A 24877-nucleotide genomic window follows, 5' to 3' on the forward strand; every position below is an offset into this window, starting at 1 on the left:
ACCACGAGGGTGGGCTTAGCCTTGGGGCTGCTGCAGGGCACAACCCTGGCTGTAGCTTCCAACGTCTTCAGGCCAGCACAGAGGTGCTCCCAGGTGGCCCCAGTGCCCACCGCAGGCTTTGAGGTGGGGACGTCCATCAGCTGTGTCTTGGAGCCTGTGCCTTGCTGCAGGACTTTGTGCTCTCTCACTGATCCCTTCTTGCCCTGCCTTAGCCCACTGTGCCTGTGTGGTGCTCGGACAAGCAGATGCCATTGTGTTCTCTGTTTCCACCAACGCAAAGAGCATCAGCGCGGTGGCTGCAAAAGTTGTGTTACTGGGAAGTCAGGTAGCTGTAGAGCTCATTCAGCTTTATTCAACTCATAGGGAGGCTACCTGGCTTTTTTTATGGCTTGGTCATGAAACTCCAGTTGTGAGGTTGGCTTGAGTTGCCCAGATCTGTCATACTTGAGTCTTGAGGTGGAGAAGACTCTTTGTCACTTGGCTGTTGAGCAAACTAACAAAACTCTGCCTGTGCCCCTCCCATCTGGGTTTTTGGTCCTGCTGCCCCAAATGCTGCATCAAAGGCTGTTGGCAGCTGGTTTCTGTTCCCTGGGGGGTCCCCGTGGTCCGGCATTCACTGCCCGGCTTTCTACCATTTCACTGCTTTGTGACCCAATTCCTGCATGGCACAGTGCAGCCCCTCAGCCACCACCGCTGTGCTGCCAGAGCTGAGGCAGCAGGCCAGGTGTGCCACCAGGGAAGGCACGTTAAATATTTACAATGCAGAAAAAAAGTGAGTTGCAGCAAACAAAGGGACCCTTTGGGAGAGAAGGCTTCTCTCACCAGAGCAAGGCTGGAAACTTGCAGCTGATTGTTACCATTTGTCTCTTTTATTCCATGCAAGCAGCTCGGCAGTCTCTAGAGAGTGCATGGCATCACTTTTTATTTTAATTAGCAGATGCTGGCTGGAAAATAGTGGTTTCCAGTCATTGTGTTGACATGCAAGTAAGCAAGAATACAGGGTTTCATAGGTGCAAATGGTGTTGTAAGGTGCTTGTGCCAGAACATCAGAGTCACCCAGGGACTGGTCCCTTCTCCTGAGAGCCCAGAAAGGAGGTGATGGCATGAGTGCTGAGACCTCACCAGTAGACCTCACAGACCTAGTGATGTATGTCCTGAGATACAGCTCCCACCAGGCAGCGTTCCTGCAGGATAAGGCATCTGGGCGCAGGAGGGCTCTGGGTACGGTTACAAAGAGTCATTTGCTCTCCGGCACAAGCGAGATGTGGCCCGCAGCTCCCCAGCCTGCTGCTGGTGGAGGGCCCTGTTCATCCAGGTGCGGAATAAATGCAATCTCTGCCATCCACTGACTTAACACTCATCAGCATTTCTGCATCTTGGGGGGCTCGGCAGCAGGTTACACTGGTGCTGTGGACATCGTGGTTGTCCCTTTCCTCCTGAGCCATGGTTACTGTATGCACCAAGTGTGCCGTCTTCAGGTTGCTCCTTGTGGGCCACCCAGTCCAGCTCTACAACCCTCAGAACTGCTCACAACAGAAGTCCCACACCACTAGTTAGTGTTATGCAAAGATTTTCCAAGGTCTTAAGGCAATGCTGAAGTGGAGACAGAGGAAGACTTTGACTTCTCCTGGGTTGAAGAAGTCAATGTAGACTAGGAATGGCCCTACCAAAGAGATGGCTTCTTTGGCACTGAATAAGTCACTGAAGTTGTTGAAGAAGCTATCTGTGCTGGTGGAGCCGTTCCTAGTTTGGGACCTGGTGGAGACCTTGTGTTTTCCCTGCCAGAAAGGTTTTGTGCAGTTCACAAAACAGATGGGAAGGAAATGTTCTGATAGAGACAGCGAGGTCTGGCTGCTTCCACGGAGGTACATACTTGTCTGGAGAGGGCAAAGGCAAAGTGTTTCTGAGTTTCCTCAGTTTTATGGTCTCATTCTGTACCTGGAACTTGCATGGTCTGGACTGTCCTGCTGGGATGCATGGAGTGGGTGTCAGGTGAGGCTGTTAAGCCGTGCAAGAGCCAGCCTGGGGAGCGGGGAGCTGCATTTCAGCATGGCTCTTTCCTCCCCATGGTCCTGGGGGACACTTCATGCCCTGTCTCTGCTTACTGTGGTACCTGCCACAGGTGTTGGTAGATGTACCTGTGCCTCCACCCAAGCACAGAGCATCTGGTTGCTGCAGGGACCCAGGCTTGTGTTGGGGAGGGTCATGCACAGCGTGGCATGAAGGTGGACCTTTACCTCCTGTCCTCGTGCAGGAGGGGTGAGAGGTGGTGGGATGACTTGGGACACAGCACAACCAACATTTTGGTGGGTGGGATCCAGCCTGGAGTTTCTGCCATGCCCCACAGCTCTTTGTGGGCACCTTGAAGGGTGATATTAGCTGAGGAGCTGGGTTGAGCAAGACCATCTCCTGGCTTCACTCATCTCCTGGTGAATGCTCTTGGCCTCAACAAGAGGACACACTCCTCTCTTGTTTGTCTTCCTGGCTACTGCAGTCCCGCTCCAGCTCTTTTTATAGTACAGAAAGAAGTGCCTTGAGTTTCTGAGTCGTCTGGGAGGCCAAGCACACAGGGAGGAGTCGCAGCTAGAAATAGGGCTGCTCACTGCTTATGCATTCCAGTTTTATTATTTTTTTAGCTATGTCCAAGTTTGAAGAGTCCCACTGCCGCAAGCACTGAGCTGGGAACCATGTCCTGCATTTTTTCCACTCGGATTGAGTCTTCCTTCTCCTTTGCCTTATTCCCAGTGCCCTCACACCAGCTGTTGAGCCTCTACGAGATGGCTTTCCCAGGGAATGAGGTCTCTCAACCCTGCCTGTATTTTCTGTAACCCCCAGATTTCACACCTTGGCATGGCTGGTTTGGCAGAAGAGCTCCCTGTGTACCGGCAGCATTGGCCAAAGCTGCAGAAATTAATAATGCCTGGGGGGTGGATGACCGAATCAGGTATTTGCTAAAGCTGCTGGGTGGTGAGTGAAGAGCTCGGACAAAATGTTCAGTGATTTCTGCCCACTAGGAGGGAAGCGAAGCTTCGTCTGCTGCACAGACAAAATAAACAAGAGCAAAAAGGAGAGGACAATTTGTTTGACAAAATCTGTGGTTTTCAGCCCCATAAAATGAGCTGGGATTTTAGCTGTGGTGCAAAGCCAAGGGGCTGGCGCAGGCTCCATGGGCATCCCAGCGGGTCTGCTCCTCTCTCCCATGGGAGTGGGGAATAATTAACTATATCACCTCTAGACTTCGCTATTAATCCCTTAATACTTGGATACCATTTTAGGGCATGCCATGGCTGCAGTCTTCCCCTCTGAGAGTTTTTATCACACAGGCACTGGTTTGGGTCCCTGCTGCCACTTGTCTGCTGGCCTCCGTGGTGCCATGCGTGTGCAAGCATTATTCAGGCAGCTGGGCTGCATCAGCCAAGACAGGCTGACACAACACCGGTGCCTGCTGGGAGCGGGACACACTGGGGAAAAATTCATCTGAGGTCAAATCTGAACCGATCCCTTCCTCTGATCAGCCATCGTGTGGAAACAGCAATTAACCAAACTGTCCCTGTTACACCTTTTATGATTGTCCTCCCTTTTCTGCTGCCTTGACTAGCTCTGGGAACAATTGCTTTCTAGTTATCCAGCTTCGCTCTCCATCAGCAGAAAAAAGAGATTTTGCATATCCTGGAAATGCTAAGAACTGCAGATTCCTATCAGAGCGGATGAAGTCTGTCAGCTCCTTTCTTCTGATGATAAGCAAATTTTGGGTATCTGATCCCAGCACCTCCAAGGGACTGTTTCTTTCCAGCTTGCAACCAGAAGTGGTGTGTTTACTGCTCGGTGAAATAACCAGCGGACGTTGTCGTTGTGAGCAGTGTGCGTAGCCATGGTGAAAGCTGCTTCTTCTTATCCTAGGTATTTCCATTTTTTCCAGCCCTAGAGGGCAAGAAGGACTGATGCTCAGCTCCTTCTGCGTCCCTGCCCCACGTAATGGCTGCAGCAGTGATTCCGGGACTGTCCCCGCAGCCTGGATGCTCCTGTATGTGATGTCTGCTCCTCACCTGCATTTTTTTCTCCTGGTCCTGGTGTTCAGCTGCAATATGCTCTTCTCGCAGGTAGCAGCATTGTGCAGATTCTCACTAGTTGTCACCATGCAGATTTCTGTTTCTCTGTGCCTCACCGGTGAGCGCTTGGGTACGGCACCGAGCACTGGCCGTGGCAGCTGGGCTGTGTTCAGGCCTCTCTGGGTTGTTTATGATAGTATCAGTCAGTAGATTTCTAGCACAGTATTTATCCAGAAATGTAAAAAAAATTGCCCTGATTCCCTGAATGCCATGGGAACATGGAGGATTTTCTACAGACAAGCACTGGGTGCGGCTCCTGTGGTCCTCGGGCAGGTGCCTCACTCAGCCGTCCACCTTCACCCAGACCAGTCTTATTCCTGTGGCGTTTGTGTCCAGGAGGCTGGCTGTCACCCACCGGCTTTCACAGGAGCCCTTGTCCCCATGTCACACCAGTCACACGGGAGCCCTTGTCCCTGCGTCACGCCAGCCAGCCCTGTCACCTTCCAACCTGCATGTTCCTTGGAGGAGGGTGCCCCAGGGCGGCGAGGACCACGGTCCCCTGTGTTGGGCTGGCCTGGCAGTGTCTGATGACTGCCGAACTGCTGAAAAAGAATGAAATTGGGTGTGTTTAGTAGGATGTTTGATTTTGAGTACTTGGAAAACTTCAGGACTTCGCTGCACCAGCCGGACCCTTTATTGCCATCTCTGGGAGAACAGGACTGAGCTGCTGCGTGTGGCTCATCTGCTGGTGGGAGCGCTGCATCATGGATGGGGGGTGACCGTGACCGGCGGTTGGGGTGAGGTGCCTGCTTGCACTTCAGCTCCAGCTCAGCTGTCAGTGCATAACCAGGAGCACACAATTTGTTTCTTGGAGCTGATGCCTCATCGTGTTGGCGTCCTGTGTGCCCCTCTGCCAGCGATACATGCCCAGCGCCGTCGGGCAGCAGTAGTATTGTGTACACTACGGATGCTGTGATTTGCTTTCGAGAGCAGAGATTTCCCTCTCAGATTATATCCTCTGATTTCCTGAAACAACAGAGAGATACTGGGCCCACCCTTCCCTCTGCCCTGTTTAATTCTGGCCGGGGCATCCTCAGGGTGCAGAGCAGCTTCCCTGCCTCCTGTCCTGCACCCGGCCGGGGCTGTGCTGCCGCCTTTGTAGCCCCGGTAGTGCTGGGGACAAGCGCTGCATCCCCCTGAACCCCATCCTGCTGCGGAGGAGGCATCATCCTGCTGGTGAGGCTGCAGGAGGCCAGGACCGGGGTGCTGGGTGCCGCTTGCCCATGAGTCAGTCCCGTGTCTCAGTGGAGTCACACGTGGGTGAGCCACGGGGCACCAGTGGCTCCCAGCGCAGGGGCATCTCCTGCTGCCACCGGCGAGGCTCCCAATGGAGCTGCCTCTCGCAGTCTTGCCCCATCCAAGTGCCTGTCATCCATCTTCCCCGTCCTGCCAGGAGGCACGGTTGTGTTTTCCACACCCAGAGCTGGGTTTACATTCTCGGTTCCTCTCCAGCCACGGTGCTGCGGCTGGCAGGAGCAGGACAGCGCAACCCTTTCTTCTTGGGCTGGGTAAGCCAAAGGGTGTGTTGGCACACACCCCAGCCAGCAGTGTTTGTTTTCAAACAAGGAAAATGAGTAAAAACTAATGTTTAGATCTCGGGAAGGGATCTCACAGCCTGCGATTCTCCCGTTGGTACGCGTCAGACAGGCAGCAGTAACAAACACATGGAGCAGTTTCCTTTATAGGCTGGGAGTTTTTTCCACCTCGGGCTCCACCCTGTGTCCCAGCGGAGATCCCTGCTCGGCTTTGCCTGCTCCCCAGGCGCCTTCCACACCCCACGAGCAGGCAGCGTGCCAGATGCTCAGAGCCCAGCAAAGTCACGGATCTCCCTGCGGGAAGCATCACCTGCAGTGGGGAGCGTCCGCAGGCACAGGAGAGGTGTCAAACATGGGGAGCGTGGCCTGCTGGTACTCTTAAAAGAGCTTTAAAAAGCTTTGTAAAAATTTTTTTTAAAATTAAAAATTTTAAAAATAAAAGTTCTAAGATTTTTAACATTTTAAAACATTTTAAAATAAAAAAGATTTTTAAAACAAAAATTTTAAAATTTCCTTTTTAAAAAACAAGGAAAGCTTGCACTCGCGTACCAGAACAGGACTGGCTTATTTTCCAATTATACATCCATCAGAGACTGTTTCTTGTACCTCCTCAGTCCCATCCTGTTCTGCACGAGGAGCGGGCGCCCATCGCTGGGCACTACGGTTACAGCCACCAGCAGCACACACCGTGCACCAGCAGTGCACAGTGGCCTGGGCACTGGGGCTTGGGGACCACAGCCATGGCTTAACGAAGGCAGATGCTCATTTCTGAACTGCTGGGAGATCCCAGGGGATGCATGCAGAGCTCTGTCCTGCTCCAATGCAGACAGCCCTTTGTCATCTTTGGGTTAGGTCCTATGCATTTATTAAACCAGTATTTATTAATTATAAAGGTCAAACCTTCCCAGCGGCAGAGGTTTGGATGCTGAGCGTGGGCTGTTGCCTTGCTGGGAGAGAGGGGAGTAGTTTCAGCCACAGGGTATCATCCTGGCAGTAGTAGCTTGCTGTGTAAGGGGATGCTGAGCAGTGAATTAAAAATGTCATTTTTATCTGTCATTTGGACATCAGTTTGTTTGCTCCAGCATTTTCCCTCTAGACTGAACTGGGCACCTTGATGCCACTGGGTCTGCTGGGAGGGAGACCAGCCCACTGCCCCTTCCCAAGGCCACAGGCTGCAACCCACAGCTCTTCGGAGCCCATGGCATGCTGGCACTTCTGGGAAGCGGCTCTGCAGGAGACAAGGAGGTGGACAGAGGTCTCCTCAGCTGGGCTGGGGGTGAGAGAGCTGGGAAGTGACCTGCAACACCAAAGAAAGCTGAAGAACCTCTGAGAGCTCTTGGGGGAGGAGGCAGCATTGCAGCAAGACGGCGTTGCCCGCTTTGTTCCAACCTCTCCCTGCAAGTGCACGGCACTTAAATATGAATATACTCAGAGCTGGAAACTTTCCCAGGGCTGTAAATATGTTGCCTATTTCCTATAAATACTTTTTCCACTGCCTGTTAGCTAGAGGCGGGCTCAGCTTCTGCAGCCCTCTGCATCTGTCCAGTGCTGCTTTGCAGGCTGCAGGCAGGGTCTGGAAAGGAAGGGGTCTGGAAGGGTCTGGCAGCATCGCCCCACAGGGAGAACATTTGCTGTGGCATTTCCCAACTTATTGCATGAGGTGATTCAATTTCAGATTAGTTTGTTCCTCATTCATTATGTGGATTGTACTGAAACTGTTAACTGCTGGGAGCATCCACTCAGCCCCCTTCTCCCCCATCTTCTGCATCTGCGTGGAAATAAAGCTCAGGAGAAGGTGTGAGAAGGTCCTGGGTGGTGGGTGCAACAAGTCTTGGCTGGGCACTGAGCTGAAGCATCACACACGTGGTATTGCCACCGGGTCTGCAGGTCTGAATTCAAAGGACAAACAAAAGCAGATAATTAAAATGATTCCTCTGATAAGGCAATTTGAAGATCATTTAAGGCAGAAGTGTGGAGACTGCTGAAGGGAGGGGGCTGCGTGTGTGTGGGAGGAGGAGGAGGACAGCATCCGAGGGCAGATGCTGAAGGTATTTGGCATGGCTCAGTCTCCAGCCCCATGGGCACCAGCTGTGCTCCACATGAAACCTCCAGCTCCCCATGCATGAAGCCTCCAGAGCAGAACTTAGGGGCTTCCAAAGGAAATTGGTGGGAGCTGTGTTTTATCAACCATCTTCTGAATCCTGGGCAGCACTGATCCACATACGGAGGGCCTGCAGTGTAGAGAAGCGCAGACAAAGTTGGGGGCCAGTGACGGGGGTAAATGGCCCCATTGCTGGGGATGGGTGCTGAGGGCAGTTACCCCCGCAGCCCTCGGGAGTGGCAGAGGAGCTCTGGGCACCTGCAGCCCAGGCAGCAGCGAGGGGCAAACACGGGAGCACCGAGTGCAGTGCTGACGGCTCAGTAGCACGGCCGTGACCTTTGCTGACCCTGTTTCCTTTGGGGTGTTTTGTTTATCTCGATGGTGTCAGCATCAGGCTTACGAGAAGGAAGCAACTAACTGCAGCGGTGCATTATGCACGTGTGAAGAAAGACCAAGCCTCAGCTGCAGCCAGGAAGGGTTTCCAGATAAGCTGCTCAGACGGATGGGGCCGCAGGGGACACAGAACACATCCGCGAGTGATGAGCAAGTGGTCACATACGTATTAGCTGAGGTTAAGCATGCAGGTTTACATCCCACTGCCATAACTCACTTAGGTGGCTGCTGAAGGCTGTCATCTTGCATTGAGGGCTTCAGGGGTGTCCTTCCCCATCTGTCAGAGGATCATTGAGCAGGCTGGGTTGGAAGGGACCTTCAGAGATCATATAGTCCAACCCCCCCTGCTGTGGGCAGGGGCATCTCCCCCCAGCCCAGGCTGCTCCCAGCCCCGTCCCACCTGGCCCTGAGCCCTGCCAGGGATGGGGCACCCACAGCCACTCTGGGCAGCCTGTGCCCGTGTCACCACCCTCGTGGTGCAACATTCCTTCCCTCTGTCCAGCCTAAACCTACTCTCTTCCAGTTCAAAGCCGCTGCAGGCCCTGGTCAAAGCCTCTCCCCATCTTTCCTGTGTGCCCCCTTGAAGCGCTGAGCGGTCGCAGGAAGATGTGCCCGGAGCCGCCTCTTCTCCAGGCTGCACAACCCCGACTCTCCCAGCTTTTCTCCAGGGCAGAGGTGTTCCAGCCCTGGGGCCAATTTGGTGGCCTCCTGTGGACCCGCTGTACCAGGGCCACGTCTGCCTTGTGCTGGGGACCCCAGAGCTGGAGCAGCGCTGCGGGGGGTTGTGAGGAGAGCGGAGCAGAGGGGGAGCATCCCCTCCCTTGAGCTGCTGGTGATGCAGCCCAGGAGGTGCTTGACTTTCTGGGCTGCAAGTGCACAGTGCTGGCTGATGTCCCATTTGTCACTCAATGATATCCTCCAGTCCTCATCAGGGTGCTCTCCATCCATCTGTCACAGCACTCTCCAAACTATCAAGCTGCAACAAGGTCTTTTACCATCTCATACCAACATACTCTTCATACAGTCCCTCTGCTGCCTTCTCCTCACCTCATCCAGGGCATATGTTGTCTCTCTTCCCTCTACTTCTTCCTCAGCTGCTCTCCCTTCACTGGCTCTCAACCTCTTCATTTACCCAGCCACACCTGCACCTTGTCTACAACAGCCAACCCACCACCCCTGAAGCCAACCCACAGTTGTGTATTATCAATGCTAATTAACCCAGCTTCAGTCTTCTACATCCCTCCCTCCCTCCCTCCCTCCCTCCCTCCCCCCACCCCAGTCTGTGCAGGTACGGGGGATTGCGCTGACCCAGGTGTAGGACCTTGCACTTGGCCCGGCTGAACTTCATGAGGTGTGCACAGACCCACTGGTCCGGCCTATCCAGGACCCTCTGGATGCCATCCCTTCCCTCCAGCATCTCAGCTGCACCAGTCAGCTCAGTGTCATCCCTTCTATGCCTTCCTTACCCCCCATGGCAGGAAAGGAAGGAGTTTCTTCTGCTCCAGTTTTGGATGGAGAATCTGCCTGAGTCCTTGAAACATCAGCAGGAGGCCAAGGATGCTGCTTATCCTGCCTCTCTCATTCCCTCTTGCATTTTCAATCCCGTCAGCTTTGGAGAGCTGCTTGCTGAGCTCCTAACCTGGGACGGGCCCTGTCCACGGGCGCTGCTTGAGCAATGTCACACGAGGCTCATGCAGCCGCTGTAACACCAATGGCTGTACATTGAACAATGAGCTAAAAATAACAAACGATCAATAACGGCAGCATGAACTCTGGCTTATTTATTAATTATTTTTTTTAGAAAATCTGTATATTGACAACACAACGAGGCAGCTTTCTGTAAAGGCAGGAGGAAAAATGGAGCCGGGCTCCCTGCCCACACCCCAGCCTGGGGCTGGCAGCGGTGCCAGCATCACCCGCGCCCGTCTGTCCCATGGGGGTTGTGCCGTCCTGCACCCTGGCAGCCCCACGCTTCCCTTCTGCCTGGGGTGATGTGGAAGGGCTGCCCTGCTCCCTAGTCCCCCGTGCTGGCCCAGCCCATGGCAAGGAGCTGGGGGAGCTCAGAACCTGCTGACATAACCCTGTCGCCGGCAGCCCTGGGCTGCCCGCTCCTGCCCGCTCTGCCTGCTCTGTGCCAGCGCACGCCTTCGGTGCGGCCGCCAGCCTTGGAGCCGTGCCTGCCTCAGACTGATCTGCTTTTTCCTCTCGCTTTCACATGCCCAGGAAACTGCGGCATTACAAGGATTTGAAAATGGCCTTGAGCTTTTTAAGCACTGCTCTGAAGCAGATATTTTTCCTAAATCAAGATTTGCAAAGGTATTTGGGCATTAGCTGGCCAGGGGGATTTCCAGAAGCATCAGAGCACCCAAACACCCTTTAAATCTGCCTCCCATGCGAGTGCAGATTTGGTACTGAAAAGCAGCTAGAACAATTTGGAGGATTTTTTTTTACATCACCAGTGTTAGTGTAAGTGTTCTCTGAAGGTGTTCCTTGCTGGTTCCCTTCTGAAAATTGCAGTGGTGTGGGATCAGCCCAGAGGGGTTTGGCTGAATTGTGGTGTCTGAGTCCAGAGAAACTCATTCCACCTTCAGCTTCTGCCAGTGTGGCTGCTCCGTCCCTCAATCCCAAATAACCTGTGGTGTGAGTCTGGCTGTGGGGAGGGGACCTGGGGCAGGTCTTGGCTCAGTGTTGGAAGGACACAGAGCAGTGCAGTGGATCAGTCAGGACAGCTGTTCTGTGTGTTGTGTGTCACGATACTCTTAACATCCCAACTCAATGCGAAAAAAAAGCCATTGCCACAAACAGCAATAGTGAGGTGGGTTCTTCCTCTAAATCACACTATTACAAATACAACCCCGTGCCCAGCATTTGCTCTCTTCCTGTAAAAAGCAAAACTTGCACAGCCAGCGATGCTCACCCAGCTCCACGGACCAGTAACTAAACCCAGCCTAATGAGTCCTTGAGAGCGCTTCCCCTGAGCAAGTGCTTCAGATCTGGAGAGATGCCAAAAAGAGCTGAAACCTGCAAAACAGAAAATAAATAGTTGTCTAAGTGCTCAGTGGTTTTCCCAATGATCCTGCTGTTCTGTTTTATGCCTAGAGCTCTGAAAACCCCAGGATCCTGGAGATCCCATATCAGAGAGATGCTCCTGCAACATCTTGCACAGTTAAGCCATGGGGCTCTGGGGCAGGTGAGTTTAAACTGCTCCTGTACTGGAGCAGCTGGAAAAAAATGCCATTCCCTGAGGAAGACAAATTTAAGAGACTGAATCCAGGGGGTGGTTCGAGACCATGAGTCCCGTTTGGTTCGTTCCCTCAGGGAAGACTTGGGGAAATACAGAGAGATCAAGAGGGAGCAACAGATATTATTAGTCAGCCAGGAGGGAGGCGGCTGCAGGGGAAGAGGGTTTAAAAGGCTTCAGAGTATTTTTAGATGTGGTAAAATGAACAGTGGGGAGGGGGAAAGAGTCAAGAAGACCTCTGAGAGACGTAAATGCTTCACAGAGCAGCAAATGCTTCACAGAGCAGCGTGGCCTGGGCTTTCCACTGCATCCTGCCCCAAGCATCAGCTGAGGCAGAGATTTGCTCAAACAGAAGTAGGGGATGTAAAACAATAAAAGAAAATGCCTTCTAGATCTTTACCTAACAAACCTTGTCAAGCTGGCTGTAATGACAAAAGGCCACATTTGCTGAGACATTTTAGCCCTAATTCCCTTAATTTTAGCTGGAGTCAGTTGCCAAAACAGAGTTTAAAAGCTGCTTGCGGAGCCTCCGGCAGGCTCGGGTAGATACTGAACATCTCTTCCATCTTCATCCACCATGGTCCAGACCACACACACCATCCCGGCAGCTCACGGGAGAATAATGGAGCTGCAGGAGGATGGAGGCTGTTTCCAGGGTGGTGTAAAGGGTCTTGGAGTGAAGCACTGGGTGAGATTAAATACAGCTGAGGGGGAGAGGTGGGGACTGTCCACCTCTCCTGATCAGCCGGGAGGATAACGAAGGCACTCAGAGGACAGGGTGAAGCAAGGGGCTGCCTCCCCCCTGGTTCTCCAGGGAAGCAGCCCTTGCTTTGCCATCCCTGTTCCCTGCCAGGAAAGATCCCTTCCTCCCCAGGTTGGGGGGGTTGGCAGAGGCAGTGCCTTTGATGTCCTGTGGTTTTCCAGCATCCCCCCAGCTGCTTTCATTCACAGGGTGGCTCCCTCCATCCCAACTGGAGTACATCTGCTCCGGAGAGGCTTGCTGGGGCTGGTCTTCAGCAGGCACCTCCTGAGTTGCTGGGATGGGATGCAGCCCAGGATAGGGTTGCTGGGGTCTGGGGTGAAGCATCTGGGTTTGCATACCCCACTGGACGTTCTGCACATCCCCTGTTCCCGCCACAGCGCATGGAGGCGTAGAGGAAGACCCTTTACAAAGCCTTTGGTGGATTTGTGCGAGTGAGTCAAGTAGAATATCTATTTGTCTCTATAGCAGCTGAAGGAAACTGGAAGCAGAGCTGATGGTCCCGCAGCTGCCACGAGCAGCAGGTCAGCGCCTCGGCATCTTTATGGGAGGCCCTGGGAATAACCCGGGAGCGCCGTGTGGGGCAGAACCACCTCTCGTGCACCGGCACCAGTGCTTCTCCACAGCGATGTGGTGAAGCAGGGAACTCCCCTTGAGCTTGGTAAAACAAGAAGGAAATTCTTTTCACCCTGATGCATCCCTGGGTGGGATTTGTCCCAACAGGTCACGCCAGCCCCTCCTGAGCCCCAGCATGGCCATGTGCACTGGCATCCCCGCTCCCCACTAACTGCTTTCAGCTTAGGAAGTGCAGCTTTGCTTGCCACCAGGGAATCTGGGATTCCGTCTGTCCCAGGAACCCTCCTGAAATTGCCTTTAAATTAATTCTCAGGTTTTCTTGTAGAGATGCATTGGCTCTTTAATTTTGCCCTCTAGCTGAAGACCCCTGCCTTGCTGCGAAGCCAGGGGGGGCTGGAGCTCTTTGCCTTTTCCCCAAGTGCTTTGTGGTGGCCTCCAAGATCTGGGCTTTGCCAGCTGGAGCAGCTCAGCCACAAGGAACCACACAGCTGCCATGGCTGTGCCGCAGCAGCTAGACACTTGCACATCCCAGCTCTGCAGCATCCGTAGGAAGCCGTCGATAATGGCAATAACCACCGTCTCTCTGAACTGGCTTTAGCACCAGCTGAGACATTGGGTTCAGGGGTGAGCTTTTGTGACAGCTTGATTTTGAAAAATAGGATTAATGATGATGAGCTGACTTAATTTGTGGGATTAAGGAGGGATGTTGGGAGCACAAAGCCTGTATACGGGAGGTGGGCAGCTTGGCATGGCTGCACACGGGTTTCTGTGGTATTACAGGGTGTCACCGGTAAATATGGCTAAAGAATGGATCCTGCATGTTATTTTACAAGCTCTCTATTTCTCATGCAGGTGGCATCGTAGGAAAGGTCACATCCATCCTATGCAGGTGATGGTGGGGATTGGGTTTTGCTCCAGAGGATGCTTTTTGGTTTTGGCTATGCTTTGTAGCGTGTGCTCTTTGCATACCTACCTTAAGGTCTCTTCATTCAAATGAAGCATTAAAACCTGATGACCAAGTGCTAATTGCAGGGCTGTGGCCTCTGGAGGTTGTGGCTTCTAGGTGCTGAGGTGCTCTGGGAAGTGTGGACCGCATTTGCAGGACATTCTGGGACAGCAAGGCAGCAGCTGTCATGGCGTTGGGTTCAGAGCAATGCTAAACCCAGCCAAGGGTGAATTAATTAATTCCAGGATCCCATTAAACCAGGGGCAACACCAAGCTAGGGGGATGGGCTGCACAACAAGGACCCAGGCTCCCATTTCCCATGCCAGACCACAGCTGGGAATCGCTTGCTGCGGGGCTTCACTGTGGGGAGGGCACAAATGCCAATGCTACTTCCCAGCCACGGCGCTCAGTTCTGAGTTTGTCCCCTCTGCTTTCAGGGCCTGGGCACCCTGTCGCAGGGATGCTGGGGTTGGTGCTGTGCCTCCTGTGGCCAGCACAGCAGAAACCGTTCCTGCCATGCACACATGCTGTCACACCTATCGTGATAGAGGCTGTCAAGCACTGTCATACCTAGTGTGATGGGGCAGGCAGCAGATACCCGTGATAGAGGCAGGCCCCATGATGGGGCAGGTGCCCGTGACAGGGGCAGGATCCGTGATGGGGCAGGCAGCCACAACAGTGGCAGGTACCCAGCCCAGGAGCACTGCCTCATGCTCGCTCCCAGGCTCAGAGCAGGGATCAGACTCTGCTCCTGGAGGAATTTTGGCTGCTGCTCAAAACCAGCTGATCTAGCAAATGCATCTGTCCAGCAAACAAAAGACAAGCCATGTACCTGTAGTGCTGCCGAGCAGTGCATCCACCTGCCCATCCCAGGAATCACAGCAGAGGCTTTAACAGCCACTTGAGGAAACCACGACCTGGGTCTTGGCCCTAAAAGCTGCCCCCTGCTCCCCCCCCCCCCCACCCGCCCCCGGCTAGGATTAATTGGGGGGGAGGGTGGGTGCAGAGCTGGGTGCTGGCAGGGCACCGGGTTGGTGGCACTCTGCGGGTCCCTGCAGGAGTGTGGGATCCCATTATTTTATTAAAATCGGCCAAGGCGCCACCCCAGAGTAAGTGGCTGAGCCGTGGCCAGACTGCAGTAATCCCGGAGGATTAGCGTTCGGCCAGGGCCAGCGCCACAGGAGCATTTATTTCTTCTCCTCCACCTTGGGCTGAGGGGCAGCTGCAATGCTTCACCTCCTCCCCGCGTTGGGGTGGCTTTTAGGGACGACAGAAGAACGGTTTGGGGTTCTTTCGTGCCTCCAGTCGGAGGATGCTAAACTGCTTCTTGAGCACCGGTGGGAGCCGGGAAGAAACCAGATGCTGCTGCTGGGCGTTGGGCTGCACGGTGGCAGGGGGGCAGCGCTGCCTGGGGAGGGGGCACGGCGGGCTGGCCGTGCCGCCCCGGGTCAATTGGTTTTGTTGTTGGGAGCGGAGACTGCGACAGCTCAGTGGGCTCCTGTGCAAGGGAAACCCTGGGCAGGGCACCGGGCAGACCCTCGGGGGCAGCGTCCCCCTTGGACACAGATGTGGGGCAGACAGGGCAGGGGGTCAGGGGATGGGGCAGGCAGGAACAGGGGTCGGGCAGGCTGCAGCATGGGGGTGCGTAGCGCCCCCCCCGCCCCCGGGCACCCCCTGCGCTGTGCCGCTGCCCCTGCACCACGCACGGGCTGCGGGCGCGTGTCGCGGCGGGGCGCTCCCGGTGGCGAGTGCCGGGTGCCCGGTGGCCCGGCCCGGCCCCCCCTCCTCGACCCCCTCCCCCTCCGCGCGGCTCCTTTGTTGTTCCGGCCGAGCGCGGAGGCCGCCCCCTCCCCCTGCCCAGCGCGGCTGTGCCGCCCCCGGCGGGAGCGCGCCCGTGCGCGGGAGCGCGCCCCCTCCCCTCCCTCCCTCCGCGCCGCCGCCGCCCGGCAGAACCTTCCAGCGCCGCCGCCCCGGTGCCGCCGCCATGGGCGCCGCGCCGCGCTGAGCCCGCATCGCGCCCGGGCCCGCCGCCATGGAGCTGGGCAAGGTGGTAAGTGCGCGGCCCCCGGGGACCCCCGCGGGGTGGCGGGGGGCTGCGCCCGGCGGGGCCCCTTCCCGGGGAGTTCGGCAGCGCGGGCGCGGAGCCTGGGGGCAGCGGGGGCAGCCGGAGCCGTGCGGCCCCTCTCGCGCTTACCGGGGGGTCTCCCCCGCGCGCGGCCGGTGCCCCCGCGCGCTGCCGCAGCCCGGGCCGGGGGCGGCGCCCACCCGCCCGTTGGACTCGCTGCGCCCCGCGGGGCTGGGCGGTGCCGCGCGCCCCCGTGTCCCCGCGTGCCCCGGCCCCGCGCGGCGGTCACGGCCCATCCGGGGCGGGGGGCGAGCTGGTCGGTGCTGGGGGAGCTCCCCGGTGCGGCGGGCAGCCCGCCTGGCCTGGCTGCCGCCGGCTCCGCTGCGGGGCCCGGGCGTCCCGGCGGGATAACGGGCGAGGGACGCTGCCGCTCGCGGGCGGCGTCGCACGGAACGGTGCCTACCGGGTTCCTACCGAAGCCGCCTGGGCACTGCCGGGCTCCGCGGCATCGCGGCACCGCTTGATTCCGGAGCATCCTGAGGGTGAGATGCGCCCGGGTGCTCCTGCGGGATAAACTTCCCCGGTAGGTCAGTCCCGGGATGCTGTTCCCCCGAACACACACCCGGAGGTGCGCCTCTGACATCTGCGTCCTCTGGCCTCGCTCCTGTATTTCCTTCTGTTTCGAAAAATGCCCAAATACTTGTATTTGCTGGGAAGCAGAAGTCTCTGGTCAGGACCATCAGGAACATTTTAGGAATATTTGAAGGCGGTTAGAACCTTCCTGAACCACCGACCCTGGGAAACACAGCCATCCTCCCGCTCCAGATAGAAATCGCCACTGCTGGAAGAGATTATCTTCACATAAAATCCCCACTTAAAATTAAAATCCTGGCTAACAGGGCAGCTTGCGGGAAAGGCTCTGGCTGTGGCCGAGCCAGCTGGGCAGCGGGGCAGGAGTGATGGAGTGCCCATATCAATAATTAAAGCAAGAAGAGTAACGAGTGTTTTTCATGCGGAGGAGTGTAGGGGTCCTGGGTGGCCTCCTCTTTTTCTGCCTCTCCTTGGACCCAGCTGCCCATGATGGGGTCTCTGGTTGTGCTGTGGGGTCTCTGGTTGCAGTGGGTCTGAAGTGCCTGGCAGCAGGAGCTAGGGCCCATGCTGGCCCTTCATGGTGCTGGCTGTGACCAAAGCACTCCCCAAGCTCTTCTGCAGCTTCAGTTGTCTTCTCTTTTGGCTGTTATTTTAGCTGGAGGCTTCAAAGGGGTCTGCATTTTACAGCATCAGCTTCCCCGATGGTCGTTGGTGAGGTTTGGGTTTTTCAGTAGCCTCACTTTTTACCAGCTGTTCTCACCAAAACCACTTTTCTTGCAGTCCTTTTCCCTCCTGACCCTCCAAAGGTTTATCTGCATATTGGAAAAGTCCATGTTGCTTAAACTGGTTTTAAAAAAGACATGTCCAGTAATTAATCTGCATAAATTGCTTATGGCACTGGAGAAGTCCAGTGGCTCAGCTCTTTGGGTGCCGGTCCCCCAACAGTGGGCAGTGATGTGTTCAGCATAGCAAGCTCTCATCTCTGGCATCGTTGGAACCAAACCCTTCCAGGCACTGGTGACCAGCCCGGTTCTCCCATCCTGGCACTGGATGGTTCACTTGAGTCATTGGGACCCACTGTAAGTCAGTTGTGTGGTTGTCTTTGTTCTTTGCCTTTGCTTGCCTCCAAGGTAGAGGAGTGGTCAGATTCCTGCTCTAGCTCTTGAGATGAGCTTATTGTTTGAGCTCCTTATTTTCGCTGGAGGCTCTGGAGAGGCCAGGAGGAGCGGTGGGTTAAGTCCTTGCACGTGAAGCTTGTGGGCACATCATCCTGTGGATCCCAGCCCACCCTGCTGCCCTCAGGAGGAGCTGCAAGCTAGCGGGGTGGTCTGTTCAGAGACACTCAAAATGCGTATCCTCCAACTCATTTTCGTTTTTCTACCATGGTAATGGTACTGCAACTCACAAGGCAAAGGCCTTGGTGGGAGTCAGAGAGCAGCTACCATCCTCTTGTGTCTCCTTGTGGTGTGGAGACCTCTGAACATCATCACATCGCCCTTCCCTGGCCTGGCCCAGGTGGTTTCTGCCCCAGAAGCACTGCCTGTGCTGGAAAGCTCCTCTGTAACACTCTCAGCAGGCTTCACCGTGTGCCAGAGAGTGCTGACAGTGGGTAGACAAAGTGTAACATTGACCTGAAGTCATCATCCTCCCAGCCTCAGGAGAGTGGACCTGGAGGTGGTGATGCCAGGGCAGGTCTTTGCCAAGAAGAGCCTCATGGCAACACCGTTGGCTTTCAGCGTGGCTCCTGGAGCCCGTGGCTGTCTTACCAGTGACTGGTTTGGGGTGTCCCATGTGCCGTGGCATGGCAGGGGTGTGGAGCAAGGTGTCCCCAGACACCTCCCCGAGGGCCCCCATGCTGGTGTCCCTTGGGATTCAGGGCTGTCTCTGCTGCACCTTGGTCCTCCTCCTCTTGGCATCCTAACTGGTGGCATCAACATGAGAGCCACTGTCACTGGGAGCAAACCCCAGTGGATGCAGCGAGGTTTTAGGGTTTCTGATGCTGGAGGCCAGCATTGCTTTGGGGAAAATGTAGTTGTTTTTATGGCCCAAGTAAAGGGAAATCCGAGACTTGGGTTATTTTGGGGATTATTTGTCATCTGCTGGGAGCAGGAGGTGAGAAGAGCGACAGCACCTTCAGGGAGATGCTCACACAGCCCTGGTCAAGGCACTTCATCCCTGGAGCGGCTCCAGTGTGCAGCCAGCTGGGAGAGGAGTGATTTCTTTCAAAACTCATGGATCCAGCAGCAGAGGCAGCCAAATAGCCCGGATTAAATGATGGGGAGGTATTTTTAATGTCTCACTCCCTACTCAAAGGCAGCATTTATTTTGGACTGAGCAGGAAGACTGGTTTGTGCTGAGCATCCTCTTATCCTGCACATAGAAACAGATCTGTGCATGCACGAGACGCCCAGCACCTGGCCCGCGCGGCGGCCAGCCCTGCCAGCACTGCCCTTCTGCCTTCCTTCCTCCGGCTGCGGCGGGCGCGAAGCCAGCCTTGTGCCCTGCTCCTGCCAGCCTTGTTCCCTGCTCCTGGCTCTGCAGCCATGGGCCACGGCAGCCCAGCAGAGTGGGGACCACGGCTGCCCTGGCTCAACCCAGGAGCTCTTGCCAGTCCCAGTGTCCAGCTGGCTTTGCTTCGAGACTTTGCCGGAGAAGAAGAACCTTTCCTGAGCCCCGGCTAGGCTGTGATTTGTTTTTAGCTGCTGTTGGTGAGTGATGTTTAAAGAGACATGCGCCCTCCAAAAAGCTCGTCCACGCCCCTGTGTCCTGCACATGCTCCAGGGCTGGAGCAAAACTTTGCTACGCTGGGATTTGCATTTTAATTAAGTTCATGGATATTTTTTTTTTTTTTGCAGGCTTGTAGTCAGGTCTCCCTGTTCACTCGCTTCCCCTGGAGCCCCTGTGTCTGCAGGGCTTGGTTGCGAGTTTTCTGGAGGTATGCTCTGTCCCAGCTCTCCATTTATAGAAAGGAATTAAGGAGAAATGAGGGAGCATTACTAAGAGGATTTGCACTGCGACTTACTCAGTTTCTCCAAATAATTTGCAATAGCTCTGGATTCTTTAATCAACACTCATTTCCTTTTGGAAATGAAAGGAGAAGCGGGAAGGCGCCGTGCAGCTCCTGAGCAGAGCTCAGCTCTTCGCCTTGAATGGGAGATTTGCAATTCGGGGGGGTGAAAGCGGAATTTGGGGAGTTCTGGCAGGGGGATGAGGGGATGTATGTGTGCATGTGAAAGAGCAAAGTGATCTCAGTGCTCAGAAAGCCTCTGTCACTCTGTCCTGGGTCACTCTACAAAGCTTGGGGCTCTTCTGTCCCTGCCTGGAGCCGGGGTGGTCACCCCAGTGCAGAGCTGTCAGTGGCTCTGCTGTGGTGTGGCATCTCCTGTGAGAGGAGCTGGGCTGAGTCAGGGGTCACGGGGGGTGGGGGGTGTCCCAAGGGATGTGGTCCAGCTCACCCCGAGGGCTGGCAATGCTCATTGTCAGTGGGATTCCTCAAGACCCATAGGAATGGTGCTAAATTCCCCTGTCCGAGGTATATCTAGCTGTGGACAAAAGACCTTGCGTGGGTTTCTGGGGCACCCCTGGGTGCTGCGAAGAGAGGAAAAGGTGCTCAGCAGGTCCCACTGCTCTGGGGCAGGATAGTCCCTAGTCTGTATTACCTGACTGCTGCACCCCAAAATGGCCTTGAGCCCTTCTGTGCTCGTGGTGGTGGGTTTTCCTTAGCGTGCTCAAGAGATGCTGGAAATGCGAACGGTGCTTGCAGCAGTAACCGCATTGCTCGCCCAGCCTCGGCAGAGCCCCCTCAGCCCAGCCCTGCCCCGGGTGCTGCCCCACTGAGGTCTGCCCCACACCTCAGCCCCGTGGCCCTGCCGGGGGGCAGCGTGGCAGTGCCACCCCCTTGCAGCTCTCGTGCAAATGGGGCCCCGCCGCCTCTGCTCTCGCTTCCCTGCCCCGTTGCACAAGAGGAAGCGCTGGGGTTTCCTTTCCCGGTGGCGGGGAAGGGTGTGGGGCTGGAGGAGGGGCCCGGCTGCCCCAGACCCACTGTGGCCCCCTGCCCTGCTCCCAGTGCTGGGGGCGGGGTACAGCAGTGGGAGAGGAGCCCTTTGGGCACCCGCATGGGTATGAGGACCGGGGGCCGACATCCCTCCATCAGCAAGAAGCTGGAGCTGGGCCAGCAGCGCTGCTAAGGACACTTGTGGCCTGACAGGGCAGAAACAGCCCTTGTAGTGTAGAAGCTCGTAATTAAATTAAAATTGAATTAGCATCAGCTGTAGGTGCTGGATGGTGTTGGGAAGCAGCGCCTGTGTCTTGGAAGGTGCCCCTCCATGGCAAAGAGGTCTGATCTTTCTTTCAAGGCAGCCCCAAATTTCCCTCCTCCTTCACCCAGCGTTGCAGCCAGAACCGGTGGACAGGAGTGTATTCTACTGTCGCCCTCCCTGACCCAGCTTGTCCCTTGGAGGTGACACTTGCAGCCTTGGTCCCTCGCCACTGCCCTGCGCTCCTCTGCTTTGCCATGCGGGCGCTGCCAGAGCTGCTGGCCGGTGGGGCAGCATCTCCGGCATCTCCCAAGTGCCGGTGCCTGCTCCGGGTGGCTGCTGGGATGGGATCCCTGCCCTGCCCTCCCAGAGGATGCAGTGGGGAAGTGGGGTGCCCACAGCACCTGCAGGGATGGAAACACAAGATCTGTCTTTTCTTCAGAAACCTTTCTGCCATCCACATGGACATCATGTGTGCTTCAAACTGAGCAGGGGACTTTGGGATGGAGGGTCTTGGAGGCCACCGCCTGGAGCCAGGGCCTGCCAGCCCCCCATCACCCTCCCACCATGTCTCCCCACTCTGGGGGGGTTGCTGGGGGCCTCTGGTTGGAAAAAACATGTCCTTGATTTACCAGGAAAAGCCAGCAGGAAAGAGCAGTTAAACTGGGAGCTCTGTTTCCATCTCTCCCAGTGGCGTGGTGCTGGTGGGAGTGGGCACGTGCCACAGCAAAGCTGCTGGCTTCGGGGAGCAGCACCCGCATCCTGCCCCTGGCCACGGGCTTCCACTCGCCAGCTCTGCCTGTGCATTCAGCTTGTTACGTGTGGTCCCAGTCCCCCCCCAGGTGGGACATGCATTTAAACAGCAGTGCTGGGGCTCCCCGCCACACCAGGGCCCATGGTGGCTGTCCTGCCTGCCTGTGCCTTCCTGGCTGTGGACTGGGATTTTGGACAGGGACAAGTTGCACCTGGAGCTGGATCTATGGCATGTGTCACCAGTGGCTATTGGGATGTGGGCATTGTGCTCCAGGCTGCCGCTGCTGCCAGAGCAGTAACTTCCTGAGGATTTTGTTGGGATTTTATTATTGCTGAATTTAATTTTATGGTTTTCATAAATGACAAGGGTCTGTGGCCCCAAGGACAGGCAGAGCTGCAGAGGTGGCTCCCACCCTTGGCCTTCCTCTGTAGGGAGCCTGCTCGCTTCCATCAGACCCCTCAGGAAGAGATGTCTGGTGGGGTCAGGTTTCTCCACCACAATACATGTCTCAGCTCTCCTTAAAACCAAGCTAAGATGCAGGTTCTAAGCTGTGTCCAGCCTACTGCTGGACCGGGATGCTTGTGTCTTGCAGCTGGCAATCTGGGTCCCCTGCCACCCCAAAATGAGCCTCTTGCTTCTTGCTGGTGACCTCTGTGGTCACCTGCATGGTCCTTACTGGTCACCTTTGTGACCTCGGTGGTCCCCAGTCAGCAGGGACCTGGTGCTGAGTGCGGTGAACAGCTGGAGACCTGCTGTGGTCCCTGGCAGAGCCAGCACCGTAGGGATGGGGCTGCCAATGCCACAGACCTGCAGGGACCAGCCCATCATAGCTGGGGCGAGCAGCAGCACTCCCACAGCAGAACTGGTTCATACTGGGGCATCAGGACCCAGCAGTTTCAGCTAAGGAGGTACTCAGCCTTGGGGTGGGGGTACTGCTGGCAGCTGTAGGTGAGACCAGAAGCTGCCTCAGCCTTCCACGCATTGTCCCTGCTCCAGCTGGCCGATGCTTTGGTGGCAGAGAGACTTTCTGGGGAGTGGGTCAGGCTCATCGCTGGGGGGTTGGGCTATGCCCAGCTGGACGTGGAGTGCCTGTGTGCCCCTCCAGCCCTGCTCGGCGCTGAGTCGTTGGGGTCGGTTGTGATGAAGCTGTAGCGGGGCTGCCTCGGAGAGGACCAGCCAGCAGGGATGCAAGAAGGATTGCAGTGAAGACAGCACTGAGATAATCCCACTGCTTTAATTGGTTTATATCAGCAATTAGCTACTTCTGGCAGTGCTGAGCCAAACGGTTTCATCCTTCAGTAGCTGGATTCACGGAGCAGGTGCCCAGCGAGTGCTTGGTGCTGCTACGAGCACATGGGAACCTGAGGAGAGGGCAGCCCGTGCCAGCATCACCGCGCTCCCACGCAGGATCAGCCGCAGCGTGCCCGCTGCTGGCACGGCTCCGCACGGGGCAGCGTGGAGTAGTGTTAGAAATCCAGCCTGGCCAAGGCTTCCAGCGGCTGCTTCTGCCTCTCCAGAGGCTACAAGGAGTGTGGCTCTGCCCAGGCTCCTCGGTGCGGGCTTCCCGAGGTGCCTGACATCTGCCTTTCCTGCGGAGAGCGGCGGAGGGCTGTGCTGGGAGAGGCTGCCTGCCCCCGCTGCCTGCCCCACGGGAGGGGTGGGCTGGCTGCCGGCAGGATCAGCGCGCCAGGGGTCTCTAGGCAGTGGGGACCGGTTGTGCCGTGTCTGGATGTGCCCGTCGGCGGTGGGGTGGGGAGGTGGCAGTGGGTGCCAGCCAGGGCAGCTGCCTGTGCTGCGGGCAGCGGGTCCATCTCCTGCCCCTCTGATGCCGCAGCTGGGGCCACATCCTTTGCCGCCAGAGAGCACAGGCAGCCCCAGCCCTGCTCTTCTCCGCAGCCTGTGGTGGTCTTGCTGCCCCGCCGCCAGATCCCCGTGCCCCTAAAATGCCCCTTACACTGCAAGCGGAGTAGGAGGCACTGGCTCCTGCCCATGATCCAAGGGCAGGGGAGGGATTTGCCTTCCTTCTGCCTGTCCCACCACCCCAAGGGCAGGAGAGGGTTCTTTGTGGTCACTGCTTTTAATTGCATCGTTGTTAGCCTGAGTAAATGAGTCCTGGCAGCAGCTGAACCTGGTGGATGCCAACTGCATCCCAGAAAGGCATCCGGCAACGGCAACGGGCAGCATCCAGCTGGCACGAGTAGGGGCTGGGGACCTGGATGAGACCCAGCCACTGGCAGGTGCCGGCAGAGCTGGGGGGGGTGGTCTCAGCGGGTGAGGGAGGACTGGGGGGGGCCCTTCAATTCCTTCCCATCTCACTCCCCCTCCACCACTTCTCTTTTGCAGACTGTCAGCATCAATAAGGCTATTAATGCCCAGGAAGTGGCTGTCAAGGAGAAACATGCCAGAAATATCCTTCCCGAAGCGGGCTGTGGGACACGCGAGCATGGGAGCGGGGCTGGGGCCACCTGGAAAAGGGGCAGCGGCAAGGTGGTGTGCAGGGAGGGGTGCTGGTGTAGCTGGGGCCACAGGCACGGTGCTGAGAGTGGCTGGGTGGGACCCTGGGGGCTCTTGATGATGGTGGTCTTTTTTCTGGCATGGTATGGGGTCCCTGCTCCTTTGCTTGTTGGTGGGTGTCCAGCCTTGTGCCACCAGTGCTGCCACTGCTTGGGAGGGCGGGAGAGGCAGATGCCCACGGCAGTTTGTCTGCTTGGGGTGAGGATGCTTAATCCCCAAAGGTGCTTGTGGGCATGCTGCCACTAAAAGCAGATCCCAGCATCCCGGCAGGGCAGCTGGGAAGGCTTGGCAGAGGCACAGCAAAGCCCCGAGTGTGCCACGGTGCTCCCAGAGAGGTGGTGTAGGGTTGGAGGAGAGGGGACAGCGTGTGCCTGAGCTTGGCAGCTCCCCGTGGTGGCCTGGCCCCCCTCAGCTCTGTGGGTACCAGCTGGCTTCGGGGTGGCCGCTTTCCATCACTGAAGGGAGAGGAGCGTTTCCTTGACCAGCCACCACCATGCATACTGGGCACGCACCACGAGAAGGGAGCACAGACCTTCTGGTCAGTGGTGAACCGGCTGCCGCTGTCCGGCAATGCCGTGCTCTGCTGGAAGTTCTGCCACGTCTTCCACAAACTCCTCCGGGACGGCCACTCGAACGTGAGTGTCACAGGCCCTGCTCGGCAGCTGCCCTGTGGCCAAATCCTTTTCCCAGTGGGACTGTGTGGGGTGGTGGGAGATGCTGGTGTGTTGGTGTCCTTCTGGGGGTCAGTCCTGGGTGGGGGTGGATGCAGGGACCCCTCCCTGCCTTGCCACAGCCCCTCTGCACTGCAAATCCCAGTGCAGACTGCAGCATGGGTGCCGGAGGAAACCACTTGGCATGGGGCATGGGCATCGACGCAGGAGCCACCACCAAGGATCCTGCTGTCCCATGTATATGGGGAAACTGAGGCACCCTGGGGCTGGCGTAGTGACACCACTGGCAGGCTGCAGTCAGAAAGGCATCAGGGCCTCCCATTCCTTACCCCAGTTGCCGGTTTGAAGTATGGCACACCTTTGCC

General features: G+C 56.6%; 1 protein-coding gene across 5 annotated transcripts in view; it reads left to right on the forward strand.

Moving 5' to 3' along the window:
- Positions 1-24877, forward strand: part of HIP1 (huntingtin interacting protein 1) — a 48978-nt gene that overhangs the window by 7886 nt on the left and 16215 nt on the right. For 2 of the 5 annotated variants that reach the window (XM_055796510.1, XM_055796512.1), the window contains exons 1-3: positions 15559-15711; positions 23671-23734; positions 24334-24476. In XM_055796510.1, the coding sequence (XP_055652485.1) occupies positions 15694-15711; positions 23671-23734; positions 24334-24476 (225 nt within the window). In that variant the 5' untranslated portion in view covers positions 15559-15693. Of the gene's footprint in view, positions 1-15558; positions 15712-23670; positions 23735-24333; positions 24477-24877 lie in introns of those variants that run through there. The other 3 variants (XM_055796508.1, XM_055796507.1, XM_055796511.1) reach the window with 2 other exon arrangements.

The sequence above is a fragment of the Falco peregrinus genome, chromosome 2, assembly GCF_023634155.1.
Source record: "Falco peregrinus isolate bFalPer1 chromosome 2, bFalPer1.pri, whole genome shotgun sequence".
In the NCBI taxonomy this organism is placed as follows: domain Eukaryota; kingdom Metazoa; phylum Chordata; class Aves; order Falconiformes; family Falconidae; genus Falco; species Falco peregrinus.